This window comes from Centroberyx affinis, unplaced genomic scaffold, assembly GCF_046629955.1.
Source record: "Centroberyx affinis isolate AG114_WGS23_722 - 3 ecotype Tasmania unplaced genomic scaffold, CSIRO-AGI_Caff_v1 ptg009474l_1, whole genome shotgun sequence".
In the NCBI taxonomy this organism is placed as follows: Eukaryota; Metazoa; Chordata; class Actinopteri; order Beryciformes; family Berycidae; genus Centroberyx; species Centroberyx affinis.
The window spans coordinates 268586-292419 of NW_027284543.1; the positions used below are offsets into that span (position 1 = coordinate 268586).

General features: G+C 45.2%; 1 protein-coding gene across 1 annotated transcript; it reads right to left on the minus strand.

The window, feature by feature from the left end:
• Positions 1 to 339: 339 nt before the first annotated feature.
• fam110d (family with sequence similarity 110 member D) lies at positions 340 to 1751 on the minus strand. Its single transcript, XM_071514653.1, has one exon. The coding sequence runs from the start codon at positions 1678 to 1680 to the stop codon at positions 340 to 342; it is 1341 nt and encodes a 446-aa protein (XP_071370754.1). The 5' UTR covers positions 1681 to 1751.
• Positions 1752 to 23834: the final 22083 nt, after the last annotated feature.

Genomic DNA, 23834 nt, shown 5'->3' on the forward strand with positions numbered 1-23834 from the left:
TACATTTATGTGCCTTGTGGGGGGAGGGTGGATCAGAGGGGGTGATTTCAGACCAGGTCTGAATCCAGTTCAGTCAATAACTGGATAGGAGCTATAAATGGAGAGGGCAGCAATTTCCACTCCACACACACACACACATGCACTGACACCATAACGTTTTGCCGGGGTAAATGGTTCCAATCAGCAATAAGGTGTTGCTATACCCACACAACATTTCCATAGAATCTATAAATACAACATATCAATTTGGCAGGCGATAACAAGTAGCAGTAAAATATACAGTCTTTGTCCTGCCTCCACTGAAGAAACAGTCTCTTTGGGGTAGAGGAGAGCGAGGGACTAAACAGTTGACTCTTTGGGCCCCTCGCGGGCCGCGTTCTTACAACCGTAAAGCCACTTGATGACGCGAGCATTTCTCTCGATGATCGACACACCAGAGGGAAGCTGCTCAGCCAGTTCCTCCTGAAACAGCCCGTCTCCTGAGTGGCGGGAGAACTCACTGGGCTCCGATCCCCCGCAGCCTCCCCCGCCCACACTGCGGAGCGCCAATGAGAGCGTGTCTATGGAGCTGGCCCCAGACAGGAAGTTGTCCCGACCCAGCCGCTCGATCAAGTCCATGTCCAGCCCGCAGAAGTCAAAGAAACGCTCCTGCTCCGACAACGCCACCGAGCAGCGGAGACGCAGGTCTGACTTGGAGCGCTGCAACTGCCTTCTGGGTGGCGGTGGCGGTGATGCTCGCTTCCAGGGGTCGTTCTCATCATCTTGGTTACGTGAGTGGTTGCCATTGGTGACACCGTTGCTGACTCCATCACTGATGCTATTTGTAAATCCATTCTTAGTCCGTTCAAGTGGGCAGCTAAACCCGGGGCTGGGGATAGAGCCTGGTGTGCGTTCATGGTCGGTTTTACTGGACCTCCTGCTCCCTGGTCCACCATCTGTGGTGTCTTTGTCATTGGTCCAAGACATACGGGAGTCTCCGTCCCGAGATGGAGCTTTCTCTTCACTGATCACCATCTTCTGTGTTCCCCCCTCACCTCCGCCACTCTTCTCTCTCATGGAGCCCTGGAAGAGGCGGCGGACAAAACTGTAGCCCTTCACCTCCATGTTATTGTTCTCTCCCACTGCTGCACCACTGGGACTCTTGCACTCTTTCTTCTGCCGATAGATGACCAGGGAGTCTGGCCGCAGCATGCGTTTGCCTGTGCTCCTCCTGAGTACGGGGGCACTGTGCGGTGCTACCAAGGGCACAATCCCAGGGGTCCTGGGGCTGGGAGGCAGGTTGCTCCTGTTATTTGCCTCAACGTCCACAGAGGTCCGTCGGTTCTCCTTTCTGGAGTCATCGTTTTCATTCTCATCTCGTGAGGTGAAAGAGCCAGAGAGTGTGGAGAATGGGGTGTTGGACGACTGGCGTGGGGGGAGACGAGGGGTTAGTGTACTGGGTATGGCGAGAGGTCGCCTGGGCTGTGGTGGTGGGGTGGCACAGGGAACCAGTACAGGTTCCTGCTTGGTGTTGATGACCTGCTGGCTCTTAACATATTTGGCTTTGTCCGCCTCGAGCCTCTCCACAGCACTGATTGAGCGGCCGTGGCTCCCACCGTCTATCTGTCTACGCAGGTAGTCTGGACCCTTGTTCAGGAGCCTCAGAGGGGAGGGGGATCCAATTGGCGTCAGTGGCTTCATGCTGCTTCGCCAAACTGGGAAAAGACATCAAATAACTGCAGCCCCCAAATGGCTGACAGTTTTTATAGTGAAAGGTGTCCCACAGGGAGCTGGCGTTGGTCCTTTTCAAAACAAGTGAGAGCGTTTGACAAAGTCTTTAGCTATAGAAAACTGTGGCAGCTTTCATTCCCATTCTCACAGCTCTTGAATCTTCCTTGAAGGGTAATAGATAGGTAGCAATTCCAGAGACCACAGAGGCCAAGTTTGTTGTGAAGTTTTCTATAGATAGCTTATAGTCTCTTTGTTGGGCAGTGTTAGAGCCCAGACAAATTGATATCTCTATCCAGTATTTACACAGGCATTTGGATAGGCGGGCAGGGCACAGGGAAATCCTTTTTCCGTCGGCCAAGAGCACTCCCAAATGAGACGCTCCCTGCCCACAGCGCAGCAGAAATAGCAGGCAGAGTTCACTTTGAAAGGGTTACTTTTTCCTCCCCCACTTTTTCTTCTCTCTTTCTGTCCCCCAACAACACCCTTTTCTGTTGATCTTTTCAGCGACGGCTGCCCAGGGAAATGAGATATGATGGCTCCAAATATTTGCTTTGTGCAGGCTGACTGAGGGACGCTGGGTCAAGACTCTTATTGTTTGTCGCCCGTCGTGGTTGAGGTGACCTGAGGGTGGCCGGCACCAAGGTACTTGGTTCGTTGATGGACAGATGGGCAGATGGAGATCTTGTCCTTGTCCTCACCTCACCTGCACTCAGGACCCCTGGGAGAGAGAGAGAGAAAGAGTGGTTTTAGTTGGGACTGCTATTCACCAGGGTAAGGAGCAGAGACCAGATGGCAGAAAGGACAGTGGTCCCTTAAGCTCAGCTCAGATCATGCTTATTTAAAGCTGGAGGGAGTCCCATGTCTAGAGCTGGGCAGAGAGCAGTGCTCCCACGAAGCAGAGAGCTGACTTTAATGAGAATTTAGTAACCCCCTGATTTGTCCATGTTAAATCAAAGATGTACACCAGATTTAGGCATGTAGATGACACTCCTATCCAAAGCAACACACAATGAGTAAACAGGTAAGGGTTCAATGTTTGTTGCAGGATACATTAACTGTTACAGGGACTGAACCTTTTCAGTAATGGGACAGTCTCTCAATAACCACTTTTTGGTATTGAACCCTATATTCAAAGGTATTTCATAAGTGTGAACACACATCAGATACAGGAATTCACATACACACCTATAAGGCGTTTCCTATGCATGCATTGCTGTGACAGAAAAGCGGCATTTGAGTTTTAAAAGGTTTACACATACTGTACTTGCATCTGCATTCCTATGCAGATGCACTGAATACTGACTGAGGCTCAAACTGAGGCTGTTAATATACCTAAATACCTGCTTAAGTAAACCGATACACTTCTAAAGTAATAACTCTTTCATAGTCACAGTTAAACAGCTTGCTGTTCAAATTAACAAGCCCCAACAAAAGTTAAATGACACTTTAAACCAAATTAAGTGCATGACGCTGTCAAATGGCTAGCCAACATTTCTTACTGATGTTGTGACTTGTATAGAGAGAGAGAGAGAGGTTGAACATATTTTTAGGTTCTCATAACACTACGTGGGATTTGGGAGGGAGGAGGGAGAGAAGGGGGGAGAGGAGGATGCACGTGCCTATAACGGGATAGGCTCTACCCAAGGAGGTGCAGGCAGAGTATTTATAGCTGTAAAAGCATCCCAACGCAGTTATCATGTGTCTATGTGTATGTGCATGCATGTGTATTAGTGCATGGGGCATGTGTGTATTTGTATATCTGCTCTAGTTTGCTTATGAGTGCTCCTATGTTTGTGCCTGTGCCCATATGCGTATACGTGTATATGTGTGTCAGCACGAGGCAATAAAAGGTTTTCCTGTAAATGAAAGACGGTCGTATGCACAGTTGGTTTGCAGATTATTAGGCCTTTTTTCATGTTCCTTTTGTGTAGAAAAAAGAGGAGGTTGTGAGAGGCTGCCACGTGCAAACCGGGTGGACAAAGAACACATCTTTAAAACTTGAAGCTGTTATAAATACCTAGAGGCACAGGTGGTGCCTGTTTTTCATCTGCCTCCCTTCAAAATGTATTAAGAGTCCGTCTGGAGAGAAACATGCTCCATGCTGTGCTAGACAGCTGAGGAGTACTATATTGTTGTTCTGATGGTTCCCTCAGGCTCACTTCAAAATATATCAAATGCTATTTTAGCCTTTCCTTCATATGAGGGAAAACAATGAACGACCTCCTTTGGCAGGAAAAGGATCTATGTCTCATCTTTTAGGATGAACCGTGTGACACCATTAACAGTGGCAGCTACAATACACAAGCAAACACTTAACCTAGCCTACTCTAAACTATTTTTAAAGCATCCTTGTTTTATTAGATAGTAAACAGTAGAGAGTGGCAGGATGACATGTGACAAAGGTCAAGCCATATTTGAACCCATGAGAACATGAGTACATGGAATGCACTTTAGCCCATTGGCACCCCAACCAAGCCTAAACTTTAAATAAGCAGTCTTGTAATATTGGCTTTCTCACTATAAATATTGAGTTGTGTACCACTGACTAAAAGTACAACACCTAAGACAAGGTTGAGCAGTGTATATTAAGCACCATCCCAAGCATGAATAACTGCTGGATTAAAGAAGAGCGAATTACCCGCAATAGCTGTTTTTCCATCTATTTTTATGGAGATTTTGGTAAAGTCAGTGGTAAAGTTTTTTGTCAATAAAGAAAGTATGCAATGAATAGTAATGGAAACACATTTGTTGAATAGATAATGGCATAATACAACAACTCAAAAGTGGCTTTGTATTTTCTGAAAGACTGTAAAGTATCTCTTAGCCCAACATTAGCTAACATGAAAAAAACAATAACAATTTGCCCAATATCAATTCTTGAAATACTCATTGTTCTGGTGGAGAGTAAAATTTGCTCTGCAGTTGTATAGAAACGTAATGACACTTTAGAGGGTCACCTAACTTATTTAACATGACTCTCTACCTCTTTCAACCTCCACACCTCTCTCATACAATACCCTCAAATGGCCTACCACTATAAATTCACTAAGGAGAGGGGAGCAATAGCCTACTACATCTACATTTTCCAGATGTCAGGCAGCCACGGCCGGGAAAGGCAGCCATTGTTTAGGTAGAGTTCCGGGAAAAAAATGTCTCACAACAGGTGTGGATCTAGGGGGAGAAAAGGGCCTGGACTGGGCAGAAAAACAAGGAAAATGGGTAGAAAAATGAAGCGGAACTGAGGATAGGGGTTATGGTGTGTGGCTGGGGTTGAGGTAACCGGTGTAGTATTTATTAGACACCTCTCTTCCGGAACAATCTGTTCCCCATCTGAGTTTAAACTTCAAAGTGGCAGGCTAATGCTATTGAAGCGTTAAGGGGGATTAGCACCATACTAGCCTAAACAAAGTCATTAATCCTGATATGGGCTTTCCATTGGGGGGAGGGAAAGGGTGACTTCACTTTTATCTTAAATGCATATTAAAGAATACAAGGGAAAATACCTATGGAGGCAGCAATTGTTAATCCCCACTGATCCCACTGATAATCACAACCTTGAAATCCACAACAATATAGCGATAAATCCTCAACATGCTAGCAATCTGTTTCCGGAACACATCAGGTTGTCCTTTGCTCTATACTCTTTCCTTTTTATCATTTTATCGCTCTACTCTTAATGTCCGTGTGTGCTCATTGAATCTGACATTAAGGGTTTGAAGGAAACCAGCCAGTCGCCACTTTCAGAGGTTATCTCTTGCTCCGAGCGCTATCTCAGACATCACATGGATAAATGTGAGTCACAATGCTAGCTGTCGGTTGTTTGCGGGACACTATTTATGTCTTAACGGGAAACTGTGCTAAATAAAGACAACCGGCGGTCTGAGCGGACGTGTGTTCAGAATTCTTCTGGACGCAAATGAGGATTAAATTGATAAAACCAGAGAGAGTAGGAATATCAGGAAGGCGATACAGCAGGTTTTCATGAGTCATATCCACAATGAAACGGTCAAGTTTGACACCGAGGTTGGTCACACACACACAGACACACACACTCACTCACACACACAGTGGGTAAGCGTGTGACTCAACCTGTATTTGCACGAGAACAATAGCCACCATTAGGTCCATTGACCATAATGAGTCAAATTAGTACCCAGCACCTTCTACTGTGATCCTCGGGCTTTTGAAAAGCGTGAGACGGCTGCAGAAGCTCTCTCCTGTTACACGGCCTCCTTCGTCTCTCACAGTGGGTAGTTATTAACCTCTAAACCCTTCCCATCCTCTCTCATCTCTCTATGCTATAGTGAGCACTTCTTTCTCTCCCCTCCCTCTTTCTACCTAACCTTGTCTCTTTCATTCCCCTGCACTCTCTCACCGTCCGTCCCACCCTTCATTTCTCTTCATGTTGTATATACCATGGGCCTCACTACCCTCTTGTTTTCCCTCCCTCTTCCTTTATACATCATGAGTATCTCTGCCCTCTCTCTCTCTCTCTCTCTCTCTCTCTCCCTTGCTGTATCTCTCTCCTTCTTTCTCTCCACCTTTATACTCCCTCTCCCTGCATCTGCCGGCACTCTTCAAAAGCTTGCGTCTAGTTTGGGACAACACACATTGGTGTTATGTTTTCAACACAACATTAATGTTAATGACAACAGATGTTGTTGCAACAAATATTGACATATGTTGTTATTAAAGTAATAATCTGCAACATTTTCATAGAAACAAATGTCTTGTTTTGCTACTCTCTAGCGTCGACTGATATAACACAATAGCGATTCATCCTATTCGGTCCTTCCTGGGAAAAATCCTCTGCCAAAGTGATGTGAAGTGTTTTACATTTCTGGCAGCAGCAACAGCAGTTTGTTTGGAATAAATAGAGGGAAAACTGGGTAGTTAGCATGAGCAGTGATAGCCACTAAGGCTGAACAGACAAAGAAAAGAGCGCTACCTACAGAAACTCAAACTTCAACAACGGAAAATCGAAGGAAAAAGACGTCACAGTACTAATTGCGAAGTGATTTCTGGGAAGAGCAGTGCAAAAACACCACAGCCATGACCGCTTGGCACCGAAGATTGCACCCATATCAAAAAAATACTTTCAATGTTGCATTGAAAGGCAAGTACAGACACAGATGTTTTGAAAATAACATCCTTTTAAAGTGTGTGACCCCTGTCTCCCACCCCCCGTCTCTCTCTTCTTCAATACCCCCATCGCCTGTCTGCCCTCTCTCTCCCTCCCCTCCTCCCTGTGAAGCGGATGGCCGAGCCTGCAGGGGAGGCTTAACTAGGCGCCCCCATGCAGCCAAAGAGGAACCAGATGTTTTCTGTCATGCTGCATCAAGATGCTCGGACGGCCCTGACAGAGACCTGTCATGTAAAGGAACCCTGCGTTTCAATTTTCCGTTTAATCAACAGCATTATTTGGGCTACTTGGCTTTTGATCCCATGAGAAGTCATGGTTAAGTTTTGTTATTGATTATAAGGTCACACACACATATTTGACTTCACACTAAATGGCAAAAGCATGGAGATCTGTTTATTTTCCTGATGTGAAAGCAGTGCCCCAGAAAGAAGCTAAACAAAATTTTTAAAAAATCCAGGAAGTGCTTGTTTGCTTCGAGAGAACCCACAGACGAATAGTTTGATCTAAGCTTGTTGGGCGTAGCCAAAGGAAAGCCAGCTGGCCTCATATCGAAAGGTTAAAGGAAGTTCTACCGTGAAATATGTATTCGGTGAGGTAAACACAAGATAAGAGGTTAATAAATTCACAAGGACCACCTTTGAGGCTCTTAAGAATGTATTCAACACGCTTACCTGCCTAATTAATCTTTGGACTGATGAGGGACATCTGCTGCCAACAGGGAACCAACTGGCCATCTTTCCTCTCTTTCTCCGCCTCCTTCCATTTCTCGATTTCTTTATACTAACATCTGGCACCTCCATTAAGGTTGACACGGACTAACGATCATCACTACTGGACTCGAATTGTCTAAATGTTCAAACTTTAACCACAGCTCATTCAGACGTCCTCGTGTCAACTCGAAGCATCTGCACACCCATCAATTCTCTACAGTCAATGTGTGAATATAAAGCCTGTGGCCGCTAATGGGTCAGAATTAATGACTTCGACCCATTCGGTCATTAACCAACACTACAGAAACAGACCTCAAGCAAGTCTGTTATGGGGCCGGGCAAAGAATAGGAGGTCCTCCTCTGGGTCTGAGGATAAGTCATTAGTCAGGGAGGGAAAAGGACAAACAACAACAACGTGACAATAAAACATAAGAGAGATGGAGCCACAGGACAACCAGGCTAAAGACAAAGCCAGGCGAGCAATTGTAAATCCTATCACTATTGTGAGGCCTTGAGTGCCATTAGCCATTTGATCTACGGTTAGAGGCTACCTAGGGTTTTCTCCACATTCATGTAGGGCGGCAGTAGGCCACATGGGAAGACTTAAGGGACCCCCAACCTGAATAGACCCCCTCCCGAACCATAAAATAGACGAGATGGCCTCTTAACTCACTGCTGGCGCTCTTTTGTCATTCAAAGCTAATCATTCTAGGACAGCTGAGCGCCGGAGCCTCGTCCCAAAAGAAGCAGTGCCTGCGCAGACATCAAGATGACAGCGATAAGATACGAACTGCTCAGGAGCACGTCTGCTGTATGTGCAAGAACATGTCAATATTAGCTAATACCGCTGAAGGTCAAGAGTGAAAACTCTGTAAAAGGTAGCAAGCATGTTCTGCTCACAATAATTAAAAACCTTTAGTCTAGCGTGTAGCTGTATCTCACTTAGCTGTATCCAGCTAAGTTGAGCTAATAATTAAAATAATGATCATGATGACAACTCAATGAATGCTTAAAACGTGAGATAGGCAACCTGTAACGGCCATTGTAAGCCAGCTCTTTATCAACGCTTTAACGCCCATGCAATACAAACACAGATAATGTCTGTTGAGATAAGATGTTCGCCATTATTCCTGCTTTTATCAACAGAGCAGGAAAGTTCCCTTTTCTTCTCAACTCTGGGCCCAGTGCTGTTAAAGCTGATAACTACAGAGCGCTGGCCTATATAAGTTTATGACTCACTGTTTACTTTTTGTGCCTCACACTTTAAAGCATGATAAAAAAGAACCAAGCACAAGCTTCGCCTACTGCCTCTATTTTGCACACCCTGTAAAACACAACCCACACGGCTCTCTTCAATGGGCTTGAAGTTTTATTTTTGTGAAAATTACTTTTCAAATTTTATGTTGTTGTTCGAAATAATACTGAACAGTCTCTGCCTTCACTGAAGCCAAGTCCTCCAGTTGAAGGACAGTCTCCCTGCTCACTACGCCACCCTGCTGCCTCTGAATTTTAACGCCATCCAATTAAATTACTCTAATGGATTATTCCAGAAGTGTAGCGCTGTCTGGAGATACAAACTGTAAATCTCTGGACTCCAGAGTCGAGGGTAAATTCACTTGCACAAGCTGTCATGGGTAGAAGCTGCGGGTCTCGCTGCTCTAGGAGGAGCAGCAGCAGGTCTGGTGATTGAGGCTCATTATTGATGATTCGGTGCACCTGTGTTTTGGCCTATTTAATACCTCTCTCTGCTGTCTTCCAGTGCTTGGTCTTGAGTTTTGCTTGATGGAAGATACAGTCCACATTCCTGAGCCTCTAATCTTTGTTTGAGCACTAGTTTTGTCATCTTGTTTTTTCTGTTAACAGTTTTTGCCCAGCTTGTGCCTGGTGGTTTTTGTTGTTGTTGCATGTTGTTTTTTTGAGTTTGTCCTCAGTAAAAATGTTTTGCTTCCACTCTCTGCCTCTGTGTGCTTCTGCTTTTGGGTCCTTGCTATTGGCTACTGTTACAAAAGCAGGAACTGGGTTTTCTTCAAATTTGTCAAAAGGTGGAGAACATTTGACATAAAAAGGGATCTTGCATCCAATCTTCATATATTATTGACAATCATGTGAATAACAGTTTCATCTTGCATATTGAGATAAGCGACTTTAAAGTGACCCCCAACCCTGATGGACTCCAGCACCAGGTGCATTGTGCCAGTCCAGGTAATAATCCACACTGTACTAGAGAGACACCTGACCCGGCCTGCCGGTACACCGGCCAGTGCTGGAATGTTAAGCCCGCGCTGTGAGACCTCGCTGCCGATGAGTGAACTAATGAAGGGTGAGCTCATGCAACTTGCAAGGAGATGACGCATAATGGGAGCCTCTTATAAGAACCATACAGAAAAATGTATTGTTGAAGCCTCACACACACACCGTCTAGTTGGCAAACACGCAGGGAATGCAGCTATGGATCCAGGAAGAAACTCTACTGGTGGGAGATAAGAGAAGTTGTTCTGTATGTGTGTGTGTGTGTGTGTGTGTGTGTGTGTGTGTGTGCAGTGGGTGGGAGGGGACAGTGTCTGGAGGTTATTTTGATAGTGTGTGTGTTTGGAGGAGGGGAAGTGTGTGTTTGAAAGAGAAAGCGAGAGAAAAACGATGTGCTGTGTGACTTTGTATACCAAGCATCCCAGCTCTGGGCGAAGTGAAGCAGGCATCCCAGTTCTGGACAGCATTGTTTTGTAAATTATGACCACCGCTGTTCCTCCCTCCACATGCCAGCCTGGCTTATGTGACCAGCAGTACGGACCGCAGCGACCTACTGTGCGTGCAACCGAGCTCTGGACTGGGAATGCACTGTGCAACTCAGGGTAACACAGATCCCCCCCCAAATACCCTGTCCTGGGGTTGTTTATACAGTACAGTACACAGGCATAAATCTGGGCACATCCCTCAATCTCCCAGAGTCTTAAATTATGAAGGCCTGTTCTCACACTGTGAACCCTCATTAAGCTCTCAGCTGGTGTGAATGCTCTAAAAGAGCGCTCTGTCTGGCCAGCCGCCAGATGTTTTATTTCACCAAGTCGGCACATTTTTCACTCTGCGAAGCATATGTCTGCTTCGACAACGTGATAAAAGACAGTTCGATGGATAGTGGCTGTTAGTTTTACAAAGGGCAAATAAAACGTCAAAACATGGAAAATTGTTTAAAGTTATGCTGTTTAACTTTGCACCTGTATACCTGCATTTAGCTGATTGACAGAGGCCTACAAAAACACAGCAATAAAAAGTAAGCTATACCACAATGAATGGAAGAGAGAAGTATATCTTTTTTAAAAGGAGAGCGGGCAATCCACTCACTTTAGCATTCTTTTCTATATTGAGAAAGACAGTAGGAACACTGAGACACAGGAGAGGAGATTGGAGCAGGCTTCAATCCTCGGCCAGCAGGGCACATGTGGCTCCAGACACCAAGATCTTCACCACTATTATTCAACACAGAACTGCCAAAAAGACCAAAAAAACGGAAAGCAAAGCTGAGCAACATCTGCGTAATCCCAACCTCTTTTCACACAATCAACAAGCCAAGGTGCCAGAAAGACATTCAAACAACATTTGCTGAATTGTTCTAACCTCACGCTGACGATGTTACATCACCCAAGTGTTGCAGAAGCCATAAACGGTTAGCACTGACTCATGAGGACTTGAGGACGGGGTTGTTTGGGGGTTGGTTAGGGCTTAAAGCTGCTCCAGCTGTGCTGTGTCCCCAAACACTGGGTCATCTGTGACTGCAGCGCCAGGCCCCGTCCACCCCCCCACTGTGTTAGAGCGCACTCACCACCACTTTCATTGTACCACCATTGATTTGCTGTCTGTGCAACTGAGCTGCAAATGAACCATGCCCTGAATTTGGCCAGGTCCATAATGTTCCAGTAACAGTTCTTCTAACAAGATCTTTATCCAATACTGAGCCAGTTCGCTTGTTGGATAAGCAGATGAGAGATGCATTGCCAAAACCTGTTCATAGAGGCACATCTCATTAATTTTTTTTTAAAGTTGAGAATTTTTTCTGACTACTCTAATAGTTTTAACAACAGTATCAAGAGTACCAAAATATGAGATGCCATAACAAAGTGCACCAGAATCCCCAACAACAATCCTTCCCTCAACAAAGCCTCAAACGAGACAAATTGTCCCCCAAAAACTTCCGACTATGAGGAAACAATCAACCATGGGGGGAAAACAAGTGTTAAAACTTCTCGAAAAACAGACCCAGAACGAGCTCCTCTGTTTTTGCTCGCTGCCATCTACGCTTAGCTGTTAACCTCTGCTGAACCTGCCAGCTGTCTTCTCTCATTACCGACTGACCGACCTGCTTCCCCACAAACAGGCCCCAAGTGCCACGGAAATAGACCCCTCCATCCCTCCTCTCCTCCTTCCCTCTCTCTCCCTCTCTCTTGTCAGAATCACCAAGCATCTGTGGGAGTCGGACAGGGTTCTGAACATCTCGGAGGCTGCCGCATCGACGGTCCCCTACTGCGTGGAAGGGAATGTCCAGGGTTGTGTCATCTTGCTCACGGTCGAGCGGACGCCGAGCGGCGCGGCTGAGTGTGATTGGATGTGGCAGAGCTACAGAGGCACCCAGTCGGACTGTGAACAATTACAGGGATGTGAGAGCGACGGGGAGAAGGGCTGCTCTCACAGCTGTCACCCGCACACTGGGGACTGGCAGGAGATGGAGGGATGTCAGATCATGTTTCATGATTTAGTTGCCCCACGATGAATTATGTATCGAGTTATGAGCCTATAGAGATGGGTGTGTGTGATGTAACAACCGAGGGATGACTTCAGGGTTCAGAAAGTGACAAGACTTGATCATGATGGTGGTGATATCAGTTGTGGTTCCAAAGTTAGATATGAACATTTGGTAAAAATTTTGATTTTGAGAGCTAGTATCAAGCCAAAGCTCATTCAAAGACTTCTCATAAGAGAACAGCATCATAAATCTTCCAAGAGAGATGAGCCAACAAATAAAAAGTTTCATTCCACAATGCTATGTATTCACTTTGAGAACAAATTATCTGGAATGCATCACTCAAATTTGATTCCACCCACATAAATGTTAGCATTTTGTAAGTTTCCATAAGTTTTACTTTTCATGTCAGTAATCCTTTGTAAAAGTAGGTGTTACTTTCACAGGGTTTCTATCTTGTTTTGGGCCCATAGTAAAGCTTTTTCCTTTTGGATGTAACTGTGACAAACGGTGAGTTTCTTGACAGGTTCTTCCTCTTTTTCAAACCGTTCTTCCTGAAAGCTGCTGCTGAGGAAGTTCCCAGAGACTGAAGGCACAATAGCCCAAACCAGGCGACAGGAACAATAAAGTCAAATTATAAACCCAGGTCCTGACAGTGTGTGTGAGGAGCAGAGTGTTTGAAGTTTCACACTGTTGTGCATGTCAAGTCTAAAACCAGCTGCCGCTCAGTCTTACACACACACACACACACACACACACGCCTTTAACACGGTGTGCCAGGAGGAAGATGATGTCACTAGCAGGACCCGCTTTCCCCTCTAATTAGAAACTTGAGCTTCCCGCCATGACTTGGGGGTCTTTACATGCAACCATGCAACAAAACACGGGATTAACAATCACAAATGTTTGACGTTCCCCTTAAGAAAGGATGTTTTCGAGACTAAGCTATGGAGGAGAGCAAAGCCATCACTTGAATGCGACTGTGGTATTGCTGAACTTTCAAGTGATAAGAAACACATGAGCGGCCCATTGTGAACTAAAACCATGAAATGTCCTGTGGCTTCCGCTTGTTCTCCGCAGTCAACACTGATGTGGCTCAAACCAATCAGATTATACACTTGTGGAGTCTCGAAAAAACATTGTAAAGAAAAAAATGAAGGAGAAAAGTGAAGAATGAAAGACTGAGAGACATAAGTATATACCATTGTATCCCATAAGATATTCAACCCTTTGACCTATGCCGGATCATGCAAAGCTCAATGATATGGCAACTTCCTAACTTTTGTTTAGATGGCTACAATGTGGTGAATGTGTGTACATAGCATGCATCTGTTTGAATGTGTCTGGGTGTGTGTGTGTGTGTGTGTATGTGGGTTTAGCACGTACGTACATACACACACACACAGAGTCATATTTTTGTAAGGCCCGTCTGCAACTCCTTAAGCCGCCACTGCTGCCATCACTTGCCCCATCACCACCGATATCACCGCTGGTGATATAAGCTCTCTTAAGTGGGAAGGCAAGGCCCAAATTACATTTCATTTAGTCATGTTAATGATGTCAGGGCTCCTGTCAGCACCCGAGACGGGGGCTGCGGCGGGACGCTTTGTGCCGGTGCCCCTGGGCTCTCTCCGCTACGCGTCGGGGGGGGAGGAAGTATTCTCGTCTGCTCCACTGGGATCAGCATCAAACACACATGCAGCCGTATTACAGCTGGAAAATTAGCACACCGCCACATGAAGCATGCAGGGGGGGGGGTGGAAAGGGACTAAAAATGTTTACGACTGCTCCACACTGTAATTTCGCAGGTAGGGATACAGTTGGTGAGACGCCGTTTCCTGCACATCATGAGTGCGAGTAGTATGAAGGATTGATGATGACTGGAGGTGTTTATGATCTAAGACTTAGTGAGTCATGTTAGCTTTCAGGCAGGGATACAAGCCAGGTCAGATCTGTGGCTTACAACTTACAACTAAAACAAGGAGTGGTAGTGGGGTGGATACGCTTAAATCTTCCATTATCAATTCAAAATGCATCACGCGTAACCTCCGCTCATTTCAAGAGAGTTTTGAGGAAACAATTAGATTGCAACACTTTTTACCACTGTAATGGCTCATGCGAGGATTTACGCAGAAAGATCAACTCCCCCTCTGGACATTTAAGAGTAAAGCAGCATCATTACCGATGCATGATATGGCATAGTGTGAATCTGACATGCGCTTCAGGTCAAAACAAAAATTAGCATATCTACAAGGTTATCCAAAGGGCATGGATTAAAAAAACTCCTGCCACTACACAAAACCCAAAAAGACATGTGATCACCTATGAATCTCAGAGTGTGTTTGGAAGACATGTGTGGTCTGTTTCCCTGGCTGTTTAGTCTGGCCCCATGTTGTTTATGCTGCTGACCCCACACTGATCAAACCAACGCAGGACCCATGGGCCTCAATTATATCGGTAGAGGGGTGTGGAGGGTGGGGGGTTGGGGGACCCCCAGGGCACATGACCGTCTCCTTGAAAGGGACAAAGTCTTAACAGTCTTTTCAATCTTAGAATGGGTGGATTGCATAATGAGCCACCAGGTTTACGTCCTTCATTTGCTTTTGTTCTTCTGTAAATTCTCAGGTAACGCAGGCTTATGCTTTAGAGCTAGGCTTACTTTCTATTTGTCTGCCTCCAAACGCCATCAAATTTAAAACAATTCACTGAGATATGTCTTTGTTGTAAATCAACTGATTGCCATAGGAAAAAAGTTTCATTGAATTTAAAATGACAAAACTTTGCTCCCTGATTAGATGGTTTGAAGCCAATGCGTCATTCGGCCCATTCTTCCCCTGATTTTATCCAGATGTAAATATTTACTGTAACACACAGTTGAGCTGGGATAACCTTGTTGCCCCAGGTCAGCTGTATCTCGTCCAATCACAGCTCACAGCGCCAATGGTGAATCACGTCTCTCTCTCTCTCTCTCTCTCTCTCTCTCTCTCTCTCTCTCTCTCTCTCTCTCTCTCTCTCTCTAGCAAAGCCATGCAGCTATTAATGCCTGGACCACTTCAAGGCTGAGTTAGAGCAGGAGGTCCTGATATAGGTTTACACGGCAGATGATGAATTATTGCGCCTGTCAACTTCTCAAACAGTTTGGGGTCGATCAAACCGAGACCCTCACCAACACCACCGAGTCCACTCAGATTATGCCTTCTGCAATGCTGCCTATGGATTATCGCGCTGCAGCCTGACATCCCGTTTTTAAATGTCAACATAGACATGACTGCCAAGGAGAATTTGCCATATATAAACACATCATAAAGATCCCAGGCATGGCTCTTAAGAAGAATAACTAAAGTAATCCTATAATAATTTTTAAAAGGATGCTACAGAAAAACTATGTTCCCTCAGGAAAATAGGGATAAAAATAAAAATGTGCCCAATTTCCTCTGTCATTTAAGTTTCCTCTTATATAATCTTATCGGAATATATGATAGGGGATAGAAATGCAATGAAGTGTGACCGATATAGTCACTATAAAATCATCGAGTACCACAGACACATTATAAGTCCCTAAAAGAATAGTCTAATATAGTACATTTAAGGGAGGTATCGATACGTGTGAATCAAACAGGACAAGCATGGTCTATTTTCAAGAAGTAGAAAAAATGAATCAATTCAGCCATACAGTTCACATAAACTCCAGTTAATTCGTGATTAGCCCATGCTCTGGTCTTTCACCTGCGTAAAGCTGCGCGTAAAATCATGCTGCCACATTTCGAGAGCATGCTGAAGTGGAAAATAATCATGCAAGACAAGAAGCACTGGGTAAATCAATTCCTAACAAAAATCCACCTTGTACCCATTGACACAACTTTGCTTTCACTTCAAAATTACAAACTGTCACAAATCGGCCACGACCCACACCGCAACACTAGTAACTTCCAATACCGGATCGATTGAAAATGACAGTAAAGCTCACCTTATCGTGTGAAAGTGTAAAGGGATCTTTATTCACTCTCTGGTCTTTCAAATCCCTTGAAGGTGTGAGGATCCTCTGCTCTCGGTGTTTTTCCGCTGTGACAGACTCACACTCACTCGCGCGCTGCCTCTGCGCTCTGCGCGGACTGCCAGCACACTGAGGCACGGCGACTTCACCACAGCAGGATAAGGGAGTCCCGACCTCCCTGACACAGTGGGGGGTGGGCAGGTATATGGTGCCGTGTAAACTGACTCCTGTAGCGAGGGTGGGGGGTGTAGCGGGAGGGGGGGCTGTGGATCATTTAGGAGAAGCAAAAAAGAAATCCATCTTAATAAGTCATTTAGTCTCGTATTCAGTATTACTATAGCTTTTTTTTTTTTTTTTATCAAATAGTGATAAAAATCAGCCTAGGTGACGCAATTCCACCTGTTTCCAATGCAGTAGAAACAAGAGCCGACAAGGTGAAAAAAGGAAGAACCTGCATCCAGAATATGACACTTTATTCAAGAAAATTCACTGAAAACAATTAAGTGAAACCATCTCACCCCACTGTCAGATTATTTCATGTGTTTTATGAAAAGTAAGATTTTAACACACATTACCGGATTAAATGTCCATGTTAAGTGTTAAGTTTTTACTAAGTAGTTTTATTCATGGGGATAGGTAGTGCCAGTTTTATAATCAAAGTATCCAGCCACTGATTGATTGACTCATTGACTGCTTAATCAGTTTTGTCTTCATATTATTGATTAATGGATCCTCATCAGTGCAACACATTATCTAATCTGTTAGCTGTAATAGCCTAACAATTATCACTTATGTCACATGCTGGCCTGAACAGCTTCAGATGTTAGCCTTTGATGTTTTTAATGTCACACTGGAAGCAGACAGATTACAATAATAACACCAAGAAATATGCTGTAAATTCTTAATAATCCATTTGATCCATTGGAACTGAGAACATCTTCACAGGACTCCTGGCAGTTTTGAGGCTATCAAGCATAACACTGCATTTACATGACTCAAACACTTTCACTCCTGGTCCTCTGCTTCACCAGACTCACTGCTGTGCTGCCTTTGTCTACAGTGAGTGAAAATGATTAGCTGATTAGCTGTGGGTGACGGTTGAGTAATAAGGCAGTGTCACCAGGCTGCTGTCTTTAATGAACACTTGATCGTCAGAGAAGTGAACGTTGGAACGCAGAGACTAAAGTGTGTCACACCAAATCTGCAGCTATCAGTGTTGCTCTTTCTCTCCTCATGTGATCGCTCCTTCTCCTTCTGTGTTTTCTCGGCTCACCCTCCTCCCTTCCACCCCCCCCCTCCCCCCCCCCCCCCTGCCATAAAATACAGCTCAACATGCCCGGCTCAGAAAGGTTAAGAGAGAGGGGGAGACAGAGAGAGAGAAAGAGAGAGAGAGAGAGAGAGAGAGAGAGAGAGAAAGAGAGAGAGATAAAGGAATGATCCACACATTTCACACACACCTGTTTCTCATTCCCGAGCTCATCACTCTTGACAGGGAAGACAGGCGAGTGAGGGAGCGCAGCGCACAGCGAGCCACTGGAAATATTTTACCGAGAATATAAACACACAGAGAAACAGAGACACGTGAAGGCACACACACACACACACACACCATACACAGCACTTACACCATACACACCCTCCCCTCCCTCAACATCTACAGTTGAGGTGCCTTTGAGCAACACACTTAGCTGGCCAAAACTGCCCCAGTGAAGCTGCTCAGAAGCCTGCAGAAGAAGATTGTAGTTGCACTGGGAAGTTCCCATATGTGTGTGAATGTGAAGCAAGTCAGTTCTGAAAAAGTGCATGCATGCTCCACAAACCTCCCCTGGACAAATACAGGTTAAGAAAAAACTCATCTATATGTTCTTGTATTATACAGGAATGCAATTTCTCAGAATAGTAGTTCCTGTTTCCCCCAGATCTGAGGCTGACCAGGCAGTCACGCTACATTTGGGGCACCTCCAGACTGGAGCCATGCCTCTCCTCTGCCACATCTGTGCGCAGTAACACGATCTGCCGATCCCGTTCGCCGACCTCTGACCTCACAGCCCTGACTCAAGGAAGCCACACTTCCTGCTGGGCACTGTGTGCGCGCGAGGTGGCAAACGACCCCGGGCCTCGTTTGACGCCATCTTTGCCCCCAGGAGGACATGTGTATATCCTGCGTAGAGAGTTCTCCTGGTTGTGGCTCACCCGTTGTAGCAGGTGGCTAATTCCTAGCACGATTCCTGGTGCCAGTCAGCTGTTTGAGACCCTGTTAGCTTGGGGCGATAATCCTGTAAGAGCTGTGAACGATCACGTATCGAGAGGGTGAGGGAGACAACGGGGTTATAGCCAGCGTCCAAAAGGAGGTCTGAATGTTGTGCTTCGACTGTAAGGGATCTGTCTAGTTGTTGTTGGCTGGCACCAAGAGGAGGTGTGTGCCCCACCTCAGTAATATCTGGTGTAAATCTGCCTTCCTGAGGGCAGGGCTCACCCCAGTCTTCCTTAGTTTATGCCTTGTGGTTTGACATGTGAGAGGTTGCATTCCAAAACACTGAAAATTACCTGACATTTATTGCTCAATATTAAAAAAACACAGATGACTACATCCTCTAAAATCTTCATATTTTGTAAAAGGAGGGCTCTAGAAAGCATAAAACTGCATATGAAGCAGCTGAAGTTAACAGCACTCTCCTCTCGGGTATCTACTGTGGCACACTTTGAGGGATTGCTGCACGGAGCCATGTCCATTTTAAATACTTTTTTCAACATCTTCTTATTCAGGCACCTCAGCATTCTGGCATAAGCCTGCTTTGAACCAGTTTCCTCAGGGATTGGAATGAAGCCTCCTGCATGCGGCGTCTGTTTACACACATTATCTAACATGAGGACACTGGATGATACCCAGGAAAAAAATCAGGCAAATATTAGATTTCAGATTGTCAGTGTTTTCCGTAGACTTCCTGTATTTACACAATGATGCATAAAAGCCTTGCAAAAGCAAACATGCATGCAAATACTGTATGTACACTCACGCAAACAATTAAATGCTTTATCCTCTGAATCAAATTATAATTTACGTGAGATTCAAATGTTATGGAGGTTTAACATGCACATACGCCTATACACACACACACACACACACACACACACACACACACACACACACACACACACACACACACACACACACACACACACAGGTTTGAAGATTAATGACACCTCAAGGGGAGGAAGCCGTATCATGGCCAGCTTCCTGCCCTGGCCCATCTTAGACCATTTGCTGGCATCTCTCTCTGGCTGATGATGGCCTTGTGAGCCATGTGGTGGCTATTTGGAGTCACAGAGGTAATCGTCTACGGCGCCCATTGATGTGTAGTAGTACTTTGTCTTCCGTAGGAGAAGCTCAGTAACCAGCAACAAGGGTTGCCTGGGGCACCTTAACCTATGTTGTGGCATCGCTCAAACTTGATGGAGCCCATTTGTCTGGGAATGAAAAAGGCTTTTTTTTATTGAGGCTTTGATAGTGATTGGAGAGGAATAGGGAGGACTAGGTGGACGACTCGGTTTCAGTTTTTTTCCTGGATTTGTGCCATTCTCTCTCACTGGCACAGGCTTTACTTGCAAGGATATATTGCTTGGCCCAGGGACTTTCCTGATAAACATCTGTCCGGGTCTGTCTACAACTGTAGCTCTCCACCCAGTATCCTCTTTGCACCACTGAATTTGAACCCTACAACACTGACTTGAGTATACATTGTGTTGCAGCCATTGTTTCATATATAGGGACTTTCCCCATTGTCACCACCATCCTGCTGTCATTTCATCTTTAGTGTCATACTGGAGCATAACTGTTCTTTAGTGCTGAATCTTCTTTTTTTTTCAATGGTGCATCAATTAGGCTCCAGCAGAGACTCCTCTTTTTTTCAAGTGATGTTGAACTTTGGTAGTACCTTGGGTTGTGTAGCTTCCTAACCCCGAAATCGTCGATTCTCTTTTATCTGTTGCTCCGGGGCTCCGGTAGAGACGAGTGGAGAATTGGGTTTTTTTTCTCTCTCCATTCACTGCCATTGTATGGCAAAACAGGATTGAAAAATCACACTTTTACCACATAAACGAACACGAACAAAGCAGATTCTGACAATATATTAAAAAAAAACTAGTCGTGTGGCTGAACTTTGGTTGAGTGAATTGCTTTCTTTGTGTTATTAAACCAACAAGTGTCACACCAAAATCCAGTCGGAAGAATTTTGGTTTTATATATTCTCAGAATCTGCTTTGTTCGCATTCGTTTATGTGCTAAAAGTGTGATTTTCAGACCTGTTTCGCCACACAGTGACAATGAATGGAGAGAGAAAAAAAACACAATTCTCCACTTCTTTCTACCAGAGCTCAAGAGGAACAGATAAAAGAGAATCAACGATTTCAGGGTTATGTTGTGGCCAGGAAGCTACACACAACCCAAGGTACTATCAAAGTTCAACTTCACTTTAAAGGAGAGTGGGCTACTTGTGGATCCAGAAGCGTGGGTCTTAGCCATGCAGCATCCCTGGACACAGAGACTCCTTTCGATTTCCCCTTCTCATCTCATCTCAGCATGAGTACAGAACCTAGACCCGGTGACCTAAACATGCTCCTACCAGTTATCTCGCCCTCCACCCTGACCTTTACCCCTCTCCCCACCCCACTCCTGCCAGTTGCGACGCCTTTTGTTTAGAGTTTACATCTGGTGGAGGAACACCATGCCTCTGCATTGTTTTGCTTAGCGCTCACAATCTCGCTCGGAAAAGAAGGAAAGAGAAACACGAAGGAGGGAGGGTGGATGTTCCCAGACCCCTAAATATGTCAGAATTGTTGATCCAGCGGCATGGTTGTTTGGGCGTATATGGACAGTGACTTAGGGAAGCCTTGTTTTGTTTAAGCTCCAAAGTGATTGATGTCTGGACTGTCGCCGAATGCTAGTGAGGTGCTAAGCCCTGTGTTGTGGATCGGAGCCATCTGCTGACGCGTCTGTGGACAGCTCATCACTCGGCCCCATTGTTTAGTGAGGAAGACGGTCATAATGTGACAGGAATCCAAAGCGTGTGATGAGAGTGGCAGGAATGCAGCGTGTGTAATATTTTCTCATATTAAAGAACAATATTTGTGTAAGTAGTACAGAGAGAAGGAGCTAGCCGATGGCAAAGAGAAACATTCTCCAGAGCGCTGGGTATTTCCAGTTGGCTCAGGGATTCATAGCCTCTGGGTGAACGTCTTTGTCCTCGTGAAACAATGCCAGACATGGACGGGCCAAGCTGGAGAAGGCGCTGGCATTATCAGAAGCATGCTGGAGTCAGGCTTAGAGGTCACTCAGCCAATAGGTCTCCACATAAACAACCCAAACCAACACATTCAGGCTTTCTATGAAAACAAACACTGGAAAAGTAGAGGATTAGTTTTTGTATGTGGGTCAGTGTCTTTCAGCTGGATGGCTGGACAGCTTGTCTTTTCTAGGTGGCAACTCTGCCACCTGCAATAATATTGAAGGTTGTCAAAGTTTGTTGGAACAAGACTGAAAATGAGGACATTGTGCTTTTGCTCTGAGAAACCCTCTATGTTGTCAAATTTAAGTCATCTTAACCCTGATATTGAACCCTGAAAACTAGGTCGGGTAGTGGCTTTCAAATGCAAATATTTGATCATGCATTTGATTTCATTGTCAATACACCACCTGTGAATAGCAAAACTGTGAGACTTGGAAAGCATATTTTCCCTTCAAAGTGTATTGTGAGTGTTATGCATTACTTGATATATATACTCATGGACACAACCTTGCAATTCATATCTCACACATTTTCAGAAAGCTTCAGGCTGAAGATAGACTCTTGTTTTTTTCTTCCCTCTCTAGCTACTTTTGCCAGGAGTCTGACAGCAGCCAGCTCCATAATGTAGGATGAACCTGTACGGTCAGTGCTTACTGGAAGCAAGACACACATCAAAGGTCTTGATCACAGAAGGGAAGGCTGCCAAGAAGACTGCCCATGCACTCAAGAAAGGATCTGTCAAACAGCTGGCATAGGACAGATGCAAAGCTAGATTCAGGCTAATCGCCTCAGTCTGGAAAACATACAACCTCACTCACTCCAAGGAGACAGCGTGGCTCACTCAAGCCCATAAACCTGGTTCCATTCTGCACAAATCGTCTACACCGCCAATTAGTCATATGATGGAGGGCTCCACATCCCAAACAGGCCACTTCCACTTGTACTGTACCCCTACAGCGGAAGGACCAGGTGAAATCGCTTCCATATGTATTCAGGTTGCCTGATGATGTGTGGCTCCTGTATGCTTGGTAATGAGCTACGCCAAGTGCCATGGTCGTTTGGGAGAGACATGTTTTGCAGACTGACCCTAAAATTTAGCTGACATGCTAAACAAAACCTCGCCTAAGGAGTCAATGTCATGCTTCGACAGCTTTTCCTGTTGAAATTCACTCTCGGATGAAGTCAACTGAAAGAGGATGTTGCCTATCTCTCCGTGGTCCGATAGTTCTCTCTTATGCCGTTTCTTGTCCACCATTCGTCCCCCAGCAGGAAGACGGAGGTGTCAGCACCCGTCCTGTGACAGAGGTGTTGAGGATGGTAATTGGCTCTGTGACAGGCCCCATTGTCCCCTCAGGCACTGGTGGGTCCGGCCCTCCTTTGTGCCTGTCCCTCAACAGGAGACGCGGACCTCTTACCGTGTCGGGGTTCCAACCTGCAGGGACATGCACGGGTTCACACTTAACCTTACGTAGTGGCTTGGCTTTTTGAACAGTGGGGTGGTCGGATGTGACTACATCGGTGCCTGTCAACACCTATCTTGTCCCACAACACAAGGCTAAGTGGACATACCTTGTTAAGGAACTGAGATGTGCTGATAAGCATATTTTACACGTCTCTTTTTTCATCATTAGGCCTACACAAGTAGCTCTTTCATGAAGCTGATTTACCTGGACACCTGGTTTGGAGCAGAACGACAAAAGTTTTGCATTGTGAAAAGGTTTTTGGTATTTACAAAAAAAGCATTATGATATAATGTGAAAAATGCAGTGCAATTAAACGTTTACATGCCTTATTACCTTTTGCACAGTGTGAACTATTTCTGTACCTTATTCAGTGGGGGTCTGCAGCCGTTTGGTTAGGCCATGTGTAGGACAAACGGTACTCCAGTTAATGAGGGTTGCAGCACAGCAGCTTACTGCTAGGCCAAAGGCTTCACACCCAGGTGCCGAAGCACTCCTTGCCTGTTTATAACTGTTTGACAAGGACAGGAACAGGCAACCGAAGCCTGCGCCAAGATTTGAGTTGCAATTTAACCGGTGTCCAAATGACCATGAAACCACAAGGGAGAGAATCATGGATCAAAGCCAAGGGTGCGGATGTGAAGCTCTTTAATGTTGTACATTTCCATCTGCCAGGGCTTGATTTGAAATGACAGCCATTTATCAAAAGCACACACAGTCTGAATTTACAACTTTATATTATGTTAATTCCATGGAGGGAATGTCTGTTTGTTTCTAATGACTTTGTCGCCTGGGGAAAC

Bases quoted from the DNA above. Each gene is read 5' to 3' on its own strand.
- fam110d (XM_071514653.1), bottom strand. From the start codon at position 1,680: ATGAAGCCACTGACGCCAATTGGATCCCCCTCCCCTCTGAGGCTCCTG.